The 12035-nt window shown below is 39.6% G+C and overlaps 1 protein-coding gene across 6 annotated transcripts in view; it reads left to right on the top strand.

Moving 5' to 3' along the window:
- Positions 1-12035, top strand: part of Epc1 (enhancer of polycomb homolog 1) — an 83678-nt gene that overhangs the window by 16082 nt on the left and 55561 nt on the right. The window contains exon 1 of one of the 6 annotated variants that reach the window (XR_007104314.1): positions 8516-9034. The exons of 2 other annotated variants lie outside the window; for them this stretch is intronic. Coding sequence is in view for 2 of the 4 variants with exons in the window: in XM_047520472.1 (XP_047376428.1) it covers positions 8882-9034 (153 nt within the window). In the remaining 2 variants the exon portion in view is untranslated. Of the gene's footprint in view, positions 1-8515; positions 9035-12035 lie in introns of those variants that run through there. 3 more of the 6 variants (XM_047520472.1, XM_047520476.1, XM_047520474.1) reach the window with 3 other exon arrangements.

Consider the following 12035-nt stretch of genomic DNA (forward strand, 5'->3'; position numbering starts at 1 on the left):
GGCCCTGAACTCCTGGAGAGCTTGCTTGACCAGATCTGGAGATGGAGCTGAGCAGTCACTGGACACCCTTTTGATGATGATGAATCATTTGCTAATGAAGTGAAAAGAGGCAACAGGTTTCCTTGTGGCTGTAAACATACGAATGATAAACAAAACTAAATGGAAACCCAAAAATTCTAGAAGATGAATAATAAATTTTTATGATAGTTTTATAAACTCTTGGGTCCTTGGTTTCATTTAAGGATTTCTTGATTTCTTTAGCTAAGAGTTTTGAAGCCTTTACAAACAATATTATGCAAACAATATTATGTATACCTTACATACAAAAAAAAAATAAAGCTCAAGACTGGGGATGTAGCTCAGTGGTAGGACACTTGTCTCGTGTGCATGGGATCCTGGGTTCAGTCCCTTCACCACAGGGAAAAAAACAAGTAACAAAAAATAAAACTCAGAAAACAAACAAACAAAAAAATGATCTATTGAAAGGAGGAAAGTACAAGTATAGTTAAAAAATAACTTGTTTATTGAGCATGACTTTTGTATCAGGTCCTTTCTATGCTCTGTGCATTAATTAATTCATTGAATCCTTGTAACAACCTAGCTGATAGATTGTTACCATTCTTATGAATGGGGAAACTACAGCTCCAAGAACTTTAATTAGAGTCAGAAAATTTTTTAATTTCAATGTGGGCTTTTCATTAGAGAAATTTTTGGAATGAAATACAGTTAAATATTTCTAGATAATTTGGTGTTAACCAGGAAATATATTGCCAAAGTTCAGCAATCTGCTCAATGCTAGGTACCTGTTAGAATTCAGTTCAGTTTTATATTTAAATGTCTCCTATCACATTGTTTTTTTAGCAGGGTAAAAATCTTAATGACAATAAATATAATACATTATGTTATATATTTTCAGTCTTCTTCGAGGTTTAGATGGACAATTTGATTAGAAAAATCTTCTGTTTCCTTAAGTTCTCTTGACTAGAATTTCCCAAAATATGCTTTTATAGAATGACGTTATTAAGTAATGATCCATATAAAGGGGTTCCATGTTAAGATAAATTTGAAAAATAATGTGGTAAGCATCAGTGAATGACAGGATTCTCTGAGCCAATACCTATCTTCATGAGCTTGTACTTATCTTAAAGAGGAAGATATAACATGCAATGTTTCCCTAACTTATTAGATATTGATTGATTAATTGATTGATGTAGTACAGGAGATCAAACCTAGGGCCTTGTACCTGCACTTTACCACTGAGTTACATCCCCAACCCTTACTAGTTTTATATATTACTCTTTATATAACTCTTGTCTCAGAATATCTGGGATTAGTGTTTTAAGAAATATACTTATGGAAAATGCTGAATGAATATCAGGAAAGAAATACTCATTTTTAAAACCTAGGTTTTGCCATCTACTCAGATGGATAATAAAATTGTCAACCTTCATTTGTGTAAACTTGACCCAATCATTATTCAAAGAACAACAGGAAAAACATGTGCCTTAAACCATAAAAATTTTAAATCATTTTTATTTTTAAAATTATATCAAAATTATATGTATTGTTTATAATAAAAGTCAGTATTCCATAAAAGAATAATGTGTAAGTAAATTTTGGTACATACACAGGATCAGTTGCTCTCTCAAAAAATATTCACAGAAGAATATTAAATGAGTTAGAAACATTCTTAAATTATACTGAGAAGTAAAGGCCACAAAACAGAATATATAGTATTATACTGGCATTGTAAAATAAGCACACAAAATAAAAAATAAAAGCTAAGAAAGCCAGAAAATATTGGCAGAAACGAAAATATCAAAATGTAAACCTTATGAATGAATCACCAAAAGTGTATCATCACATCCAAACGTGCACCACCACAGTATTCTTGTCTTGGTTTTTGGCTCATGTTTGGGAACCTTCTTTCAGAAGAAATGTTGGATGCAGATCATACCTTTGTCAGTAACTCAGAGACCCAACAGCAATCTTTGGTGCACCAGCTTCTGCAACTATAAATATACAAGTATATTTTACTCTATCACCAGGATGATGGAGAGGCTCGTGAGACTGAAATGTAGTCTCTTTTAATGTAGGAGGTGCTGATAAGAATAGCTACCCTGCACCCCTGGCTGGGTCCTGAAGCTAACCTGATCTTTAACTTCAAGGTAGTCTTACTCCTCTATGCAAGAATCTACAAAATTATCATGGGAGGTTCCTGGAAAATCACTTCAAATTTTTACTTGCAATTGATCTGCCAGGTTAATGATTAACTTCTCCAGTTCGCCCCTCCACTCTTCAATCTATCTTCTGCTCACAGCATCCTATGGAAATGTTGCTGGCCATGAGCTCCAACAACCTCATTTTTTTTGCCTCTCCTTGCTGGTCCTTGAAGTGCTGATCTCACTTGGCTTGTGCCCAGGCTTCTCCAGTCTCTTCTCTCTCTGCTGCCTCCTGGATGTTAGTGCTCCCTGGGACTCTGTTCTCCATGTCCTCCTCCTCTCACTGCTGGGGTCATTTTCACACTTTCAACCTCACTCCATGGTTTGAAATCATCACTTTCTCTTCCCCTCGCTGGAAGGGAGGAAGAACCAGATTCTGGGTGCTCAACTAATGAGTGAATTCAGTGTGACTCAAAGGATTAGTGAAAATAAATCCAGTGAAACATTTTATTTCACCAATAGTGACTTATTTGGTGGTAAGAAAGATAATTCTCTGCCCCAAGTTTCTTTGTCCCAAGCAAAAACTAGAAATAATTTCCTTCCTTGGAATATAGATGCAATAGTTCATTATAAGCCATCAACCTTCCGTTGTCTGCCACCCACTAATAAATTTAACTTAAATCTTTCAACTTCAGTTTCTATGTTATTAACAGTTTTTTCTTGTTCCTCTAAATTTCATTCCTTTGCCCCTTATGTACCATTTATACCCTATAGATTTGTACATGTGCGTCTTAGTAAAACTAATGTTCACGTAGTATGTTCCATCTACTCAAGATGATAGGCATCTAAAGGTCATTCTGTGGTTCCCTTTCTTCTCATCTTGTCTCCCTTCCTCCCTCTGCTTTTATCCTCCTGCCTCTCAGAGTCCTGTCCTTGCACTTGATCTATACATAGCAGTGCCCGTCAGTGGTTTAATAGGTTAATGTAAGTCAATTTAAATGCACACTATCAAATTTTTAAATATGGTTTAATTCTTAAATTTCTAATTTTTCTAAGTTGGACTTTTATTCTTCTGGCAAATTGTTATGATGTATGACATGGAAGAGACTATGGAATAATTTCTCCATTATTAGCTACCACATTGTTATTGTTCAAGGTCAAGTTCCAAGTGGTTTCCTATTTATTCTGCTCACCACTCTTCAATTGTATCTGGTAGTACCCTAATTAAAAAGCCATCGCCTCAGAGGTCTCAATTACCTACCTGCATGATGAGGAAAAGATCAGATGATTTGTAAGAACTGAAGGAGTCAAGTCTTAAAAATAGTCAAACTAACCCAATCACCCTTTGCGGTTTGGAAGGTTGTTCTAAAATTTGGCAAAATCCTTACAGTGCTCAAAAGTAAATTTTCTTTAACTTTAGGGTTTACATCACACAATAAGATGTACTATATGTCACTATCTTTTTTTTTTTTTTTTTTTTAATCCCGAGATTGCCAAAACCATTGTATGGATTTTTAAAAATTCATTCTCAAAGTTTTTGTCATGTATTTTTCTTTCTTGTTTTCTTCCATTTATTTTTTTGGTTAATATTTATATTGAACATGAAGTTAAACTGAAATACTTTGAATCCATTCTGCTTCAGTTTGCTGGATTGATAACTTGCCCATTAAAGACAGATTCTACATATATTTTGAATGGTCATATTTAAATCAAATGTAGTTCCTAAATATTATGTACAGAAATCCATCCATAAATCACAGTGTAAAGAAATCAGTTCCAGTAGTGCAGATATTGTTTTTGTTAAAATATATTACCATGCAAATTGTAACATTTTCTTTTCAACATTTGTTAGATTAAAAATGCAATAAAAGATTCCTAGTTTCCTACTTGTTATGTTGCAAGAATTATTTACTAACATTTCTTTATGAATATAAAAATACGAGAAAAATGATTACTTCGAGTGAAATGTACTAACTAGTGTTGCTTTTTGCACAGTTCTTTCAATTCTAGCATTCTGTCACTTTTTAACGTTGACATTATTCTGTAGACATGTTTTAGAGGCATTAATTTCACATCTTCCCAATTAAATACAAACACAGTATCTTACTCTGTGGGGTTAAAGTTATCATGTTTTCTTATTGGTTCTCTCAGTTTGCATAGTTCTGAATTCAGTAAATATTTGTTGAATGCTTAAAGGAATGAGAACTCTAAACTCCAGCTACCTAAACTGGTATTGTGATTCTTAATCTTATAGTCTCATCAAAGACAAATTAACCCTTAGCAACCCCATCTGTTCTTGCCCTCATTCCTCCTGCCTCATAGGAAGAGAGTTCTAAAATTAATCCAATTAAATGATTCTTTGCTTTTACTACAAACATGCCGGAATCACTCCCACTTTCAAAAACCACAAAGCTTTTGACCCAGATAGCTACCCACTTGTCTGTCTCTGTACTCCCTCCTTTGCCAAACCTCTCAAAATCTCTCTCCACTCTTACTTTATGTTCTGTCTTCTGACTTAACTTTAATCAGGTATCTTAGGCTTCTTCTAGATTCTCATCTCAGCAATGCCTCTCCTTAGTTTCCTGAACATAAGCAGATCACACAACCTCTCTAAGCTCAACAGGACATACATTAGGGTTGTCATGAAAACAAATGAAATAATGCAAAGCACTTCTGCATCTCCTGGCATGTAGTAAGTGTTCAATGAATAGTAGATAATATTTTTACTGATGGAAAGTTTAGTAATCGGATTTCAGAGATGAGGAAGGTTCATGTAGGTTTAGGAACTATTTTGAATTCATCTAATTGTTCCCTTGTTCTTCAAATTAGGAAATTAGAGCCCAGACTTATTAAATAGTCAGTATTTCATGGAGGAGGTGATATCTGGGTTGGATTTTGAAGGATAAAAACAGTAGCTTACATCTACTGAGTATTCACAGTGGGCAGAAACCATTCTAAATGCTTCTCATGGAGTTTTTTACTTAATTTTCAGGACATTCCTGTAAAATAGGATTTCAGTAGCTAGAAGTAGACAGGTTATAGTTGGACAGAGGAGAGAAGAGAAAGAAAACTCTGGAGGCAGGGAAGATGAGATGGATGGAACATCTAAAGTCTTAACCAATAATGAGAAATGATGTTGGAGAGAGTGAGGCAAAATTATAGGAGGCCTTTAATTTGAATCTGGCTTTACTAATAGGAAAACTAAAGAACACTTATATGTCTTGGGGAAGGTGGGATATAGAATGAAAGTAGGGTTGTAGGCACATTTGATTTGGCAACATGCTCTATGAATACCTGCTAAGGTACGGTGTGTACTGTGTTCTTCATATCAAAACAAATCACATTTCATTAGAATAACATGGTAACTAATTATTATTAGGATTAAGACTTATGTCTCTACTTTCTACTCCTACTTTGTCCCTTCAAATTCTTAGTAGTTTCATCGTGTGATGGAATTTTTGTTGGAGTGTCCTGCTGAACTCTGGCTACCTAAACCTCCCCATCCTCAGTGCTACCTGACAGTTGCTCCTCCCTCCAGCTGAATCATACAGTTGTGTTTTCTCCCATTAATACCTTTTCTCCTACCTTTCATTTCTTTTACTTGCTGGAACCTTTGCCATCTTTCAGAATCAAATCCCATTCTCTATGATTTCCGAACAACCCAGCTGAAACTTCTAGAGCACTGCATTTCACTACACTGCTTGTCATTTTATTAATTGGCTGTCCATTTACTAGTACCTTATTTGTATCCCCTGCAATGATAGCACTGTATACCTCGCTGTTCAATACATTTGTGGCATGAACTGAACTGTTTAAACATTGCAAATCCCTTTCCATACATGTTTCCTCTTGAGGAAAGGTTTATGTAAGAATTTTAAGTCACTATTGTTGGGGATACTTAGAAAAAGGGAATTTTAAGTTGGGAATAGAAAGGAAAGTTAAAAATAGGCAGGATTAACTATTTTTTTCCCAAGGAATATTTGGGTTAGGTAAAGAATGTTGAAGAAAATTAAACCTGAACCTTTATAGCTATACTCTTGCCCTTTAGGATGGAAAGACATGCACTGGATATAGGAGAGACTTGGGACTCAAACCTTTGGGTCCTTGGGAACCTAGAAGGTACTGAGAATAGGAAATCCAGGGCAATGTGAAGCTGGATGGAGAATTAATGAGAAAGACAATGTTCCTTTGATGGTATATGATCTGCAAAAGACCTGCTGAATTTGTGAACATCTCTGAATTTACCACAGAGGATGATTTTAGAATTTCTAGAGAACAAGGAATTTATTTGTACAGTGCCTATTATTAACAATTGTTTAACAGTTATGTTTTCCCACAAATACCTTTTCTTCTACCATTTCATTCCCATTACTAGCTGGGCTCTTTGCCATCTTTCAGAACCAAATGTGAAAAGTTTCCTGCATGCTGTTATTTTAGTTAAAAAAAAAAAATTCACTTCTTGGTTCACTCATACCTTAAGACCCTGTTTTGTCCTATGAAATCCAAATTCCTCAAACATAAATTCTATTACTAGGATTTTCAGGAATGTAATATTGTAGGCTGGAGATGACTGTTATCGTATCAGCCAGTATTTTCAGAACTGTTAAACCTGGCTAAATAGGTGTCATATTCCTCCAGTGAAGCTGGCAATTCTTAAGGTTCCCAGAATGTGACATGCTCGAGGCTGTCTTTGCACATGGTACTGTCCTTGCCTAAGAGATCTTTCTTCCTTTCATGTTTTGCAACGTTAACCCATACTTCTCCCACATAATTTGACTCAGATATCATCTTCTCCAAAAACTCTTCCCTGACTACTTCATTAGAGTCACTGCCCTAGCTTGGGTGCCACTCCAGCCTATTCCCACAATGGCCTGGGTTTTCATGAAAATCCACCTGTATTTCTCCCCACTGTGTGAGTTCCTCCAGGAGTCCTGTGGGTGACAAGTTAGCAACACACTCAGAAGGTTATAATGACTCTATAAATGTTTGCTCATTGAATGAATAAATGCATGGTCTACATATAGGAAAGGCAGATGCAAGCCCCTGTGCCTCAGAAGTGAGTTGTCAATATTGGAATTTTAGAATAATCTTGGAGTACAGCAATCTGACCTCTTTGTCATCTCCCCCCTGGTGAATTGTAGTAGTACACTAGAATGTCCCCAAATGTGTTCTTGCAGAACTAAAGATATAATTAATTATACCTAGAAACCAACCTGGAAGAGAGTTTACCTGTGTGTCCTAAGCTAATAATACCTCATATAAAAACCAGTATTTAAGAATAATGATTATTTTTACTGTGTAGCCCCTAGCAGGAAAAGCACTTTTTTTTTCTTGGTGAACATTTGAAATTTTGCTGCCAAACTCATTGAACCCACTGGAAAGAGATCTCTGGATACCCATTTTCATGTATAATATAAACCAAATGTTAGTAAGCTATCATATCATCTAATCTTTCCTAATAATTCAGCTTTTCCTTTTTGGGGGAGTGGAGGGATTGGCGATTGCATTACAGGTTGTATATGATTAAATATTGTCAAGTTGTTCAGAGAACAGATGATATCCGTGGCAATGTCGAAGCAGCATTTTCCTCCAATACAAATAGAAAACCAAGTAGATATAAAGGACTCACTCTAGAATTGAAGGCCGCGCTTCAAATGTTCTCTCTAAAGGTTACATCGTATCCTTTGCATCAGTTACAATAAAATAGTATATATGAGTAGTTAAAATGTAAACCTGGAGGGGAGAAAATTACTTTGGAGCTGAATAGAATACCATTTATATTGAGCCCAGTGGGGTGGGAACCTGACCAGTGATCAAGTATCATTGCTACTTAAATGATACTTTTAAATGAGCCAAAGTTTCATTTGACATAAAAATAATTGCTGGTAAAGTTTACCCAGAGTAACGTTTTGCCCCTAATTTCGTTTGCATTTTTATTTTAAAGTCCTAAATTGCCGCGATCAGTAAGATGTACGCAGAGCCTCCGGAGCGCCCCTGGGACGCCAGGCGACAGCGGCCTCGGCCCCTCGAAGCGCCCGGCAGGGGTGACACCGGTGCCCGAGCCCGGGGACTCCGGGGCAAAAGCACCGCCGAACAGCTCTCCCCCGCTGCCTTTCCAAAAGCCGGCGTGCGGGTGGAGACGGTTTTCCGGCACCTTCGCCCGTCAGAAAACAGCGCTGGGAGGGAGCGAGCGTGAGGGAGCAGCTTGAGCGCTGGCGGGCGAGCGGGACCTGCAGGCCGGCTCCTGGCGTCCGAGCGCCCGCCAGCCCCGCCGCCCCCTCGGCCTGCCGCCCCCGGGCCGGCGGAGGGCGGGGGCCACGGCAGCCCGGCGCGGGGAGCGAGGCGGCGGGCGCCGGGGGTTGGCGGGACGCGCGCTCCGTGCCGGCGCCGGCCTCGAGCCCGCGCTCCCCCCCCCCGCGTGCCCGCGCCGCTGCGCGATGCAGTGTGGGGAATGGCTGGGGTTGGCTGAAGAGCGCACAGTGGAGTTTTAATGTCCGCCATGTTGGCCATGGCGTATTGAAGAGAGCGAGCGAGAGAGGAGCGGAGCGGCACAGCCTCCCACCCTCCCGGCTGGTGTTAGTGCCCGGACGGCGGGCTCTGCGCTCCGCCCCTCAAGTCCCCGGCAGCGGTAGGCGAGTGGGGACCGAACCCCCGGTTCTCCATGATCCCGCTGGCCGGGGCCGTTTCCCCAGAGCGGAGAGGTATCTGCTGCGCCTGAGATGAGTAAACTGTCGTTTCGGGCGCGGGCGCTAGACGCCTCGAAGCCGCTGCCGGTTTTCCGCTGTGAGGATCTGCCCGACCTGCACGAATACGCCTCGATAAACCGGGCCGTGCCGCAGATGCCCACCGGAATGGAGAAGGAAGAGGAGTCGGTACGTGTTAACTCCCCTGTCCGACCCACCGCCAGGCCCCGCTTCTCTGCTGCCTGCGGCGGCGGCGGAGCAGCAGACCCACACAAAATGGCCGCCATCTTCTCTTCGCCGCCGACTCTTGGTCGCCGGCCCGGCCTTTACCCCGCCTTCCTGGGCCACGACCCCTGGCCGTCGCGGCCCGGCGGGCCCTCCTCGAAGGCCACCCGCCGACCCCGGTCACTTGTACCCGGGTCCCGCGGAGTTCGGGGGCCCGAAAGGCACAAAGGGGTCACGTGACGAGGCTGCCGGCAGCCATTTTGTGGTCTCAGTTCTTGGGTTGGGCCTTGTGCATCCGGAGAGGGGAACGGGCTGGGTGGCGGTGGGGGTGCGGCGAGCCGGGAGCCGCGGACCCGCCTGCAGCCTCTCCGCGGGCCGCTGGGCGGCGCTGCAGGGCCACCGCGGCCTCTGCGCCGCTGCCGGCGCCCGTGAGCGCAGGTTCTACGCACAGGCCGGGAGTTTCACTTCCCGGTGTCCTGGACAGCGTGTTGGGCTCAGTGCAACCCCACGTGGAGCCTCAGAGCCGGGCCAGGCGGACTGAAGGCATTTGAGGCTGGTGTCCTCCCCTTCCATCAGTGAAATGTCGGGGTGCTCAGTGTTTGCCCAGACGACCTAACTTTCATAGAAGACTTACTCTTTGCAGTATCCTTCCTGGGACTTGTGCCCGTGTTCATCCATCCCCAGTGCCTGTTAGTCGGAGGGTAGTAAACGACTATCCCTGATTTTTTCTTTGATCCTGAAGACTATGTTGCAGATTTGTTTGGACTACGTGACTCTTTCAAAGCCCTGCAACTTTATTACTCATTTTTCTGTAAAATAAATTTAAGTTAGCCTGCTTTCAGGTCTCTCAAGGGGAGAGAAAAGGCCTGATTTAAGTAAATGTTAAATACGTAAATGCCGAAAGAGGGTCTTTTCTAATTCATAACCGAACTTAAGTGAATTTGTTCAAAGAGATCTTAACATTGAGATGTCTAAATTGGGTGGGCTTTAGTATTTAAATGACTTTACAGCTAATTAATTGGCAATCATAGCTGTGGCTTTACCTTGTTGTGGAAGTTGGGTTCAGACATAAGGATAATAGAATCTTCCTCTCATTTCCCCCAGATCCTTGACAGTATAACTTGATGACTTCTAATCCTAAGGAATTGCATACCTTGGTTTTCAGGTACAGCCATTTAAACAGGGTGCAGTGTATTGACAGTTCAAGGAAGTCAAGGATTCGCGTGGACTTGTTTGCTACAATTTTGTTGTGGAATATTGTACTGTAATACTTCTTGGTATTGTAAGAATTTTTAATGTAGAAATTATGCTCTGTAATATTGTTTTTGAAAATAAAACTCTTTAAACTCTTTGGGTTGGTTAACCTTTTAAAGTAAAGTAGTTGCCGACAGTCGAATGTTACTTTTCGAGAGTAGCATACAACTTTACAGATAAGCTAAGTGTATGTAGTAGTTGAGATTGTCTAGTGTAGTACTGACTTTAAGCACATTACTTATGAGCACAGTACCTTTTATTTTTACTTGTATGAACTTAGATTAGAATGGTGCCATTTGTTTATTTTTAAATAAGTGATTTGTTTTTTAAAATTAAAGTACTTGTGACTGCAGAATCTTGTCTTTTGGTTTTATTTTTGTTCCTCTTTATAAGTTTTACAGATAATAACTTTCATGTTAGGGTGTTGGTGTTACTCTGCCCTGGAAATTAATTTGTAGTTCTTGTTTTGCAGCCAAGGAATGGGAGAACCCGATTAAAGCAAGACAGCAATACAGAATGCATTAGAACTTTAGTTAAATCTTGCTTCTATGAATACTTTGGACAGTCCCAAGAACTACAGCCTAAAATGAGAGCAGAGTTCAACTGAAGTATCAGTGCATGTTAAATTTTACGGTTAAGTTTCGTTCACTGAATTGTGGTGTCTATCATTAGGTCATAGCATGTGTATCCCCTGTTTTTGAGGGACATAGGGATTTTTTTTTTTCTTCTTTCAGGCTACCTTTTTCCATCACCTGTTTTAAAAGTTTTCACTTCACAACCAACCAAACAAAACTATGTGTGCTTAGTGAAGCATAGACCTCAGGAGTAGGTACTGAACTTAATTAATAGAAGAATGTAAAAAGTTCTTGGTAAACAAACTGCTCTACAATCCTTTGGTTTCATTCTGTTAATGGTAGGTCATATAAATCAGTTTTGAAAGAAGCATGTTTATACATTATTGAAAATGTATAGTAAACATAAAGGTAATTGAATTCTAAGTACACCTTAGAAAAACAAAACTAAATAGTACCCTGAAAGCACTTTTTATTTAGGAAGAGGAAGAGTTAATTAAAACAGATTTCTGTTCTTGACACATTAGTATGCCTTCTCTTAGATCCCAGTAGCCTAGAACTGTAATTGATTGTCCAATTTAGAAAAAGTATATAATCTTATTTTGGTCATGAAAAATGGCAGATTTGGATGAGGATAGTTTTTTACGTATCACTTTATTAATAGACAGCATTTAATGATTGGAATACATCTGCAAAAATCTGTAGATTATAATCAGTTGAAGGACTTAACTAGACAAAGATATTAGGGATTTAAATTTTAAAATTCATTCAGTGAAGTAAGTTGCAAGTTGTTAAGCAAAAATGTAACGTGATGAAAACCTGGAATTACAGATATAAATTTTAAGTGATGGGCAAACAGTGAACCATCATCACCTTTACAAAATAAATGAGTTCCTTTGGGTATTGGGGGAACAAATATTAAGTTGGGGGCAGATGTCCCATTATAATTTATCATTTCTAACTTCATAAATTTAATTTTAATTTTTATGCTATTTATTGCCACAGCTTTACATTTAATTGAAAGGGTGTACCAGAAAGATTAGTACTGTGAGATTTTGTTTCCATTTGTGTTTTGGTACTGGGGATTGAACCCAGAGGGGCTTTATTGAGATACATCCTCAACTCATCTTTTATTTTGA

This window comes from Sciurus carolinensis, chromosome 12, assembly GCF_902686445.1.
Source record: "Sciurus carolinensis chromosome 12, mSciCar1.2, whole genome shotgun sequence".
In the NCBI taxonomy this organism is placed as follows: Eukaryota; Metazoa; Chordata; class Mammalia; order Rodentia; family Sciuridae; genus Sciurus; species Sciurus carolinensis.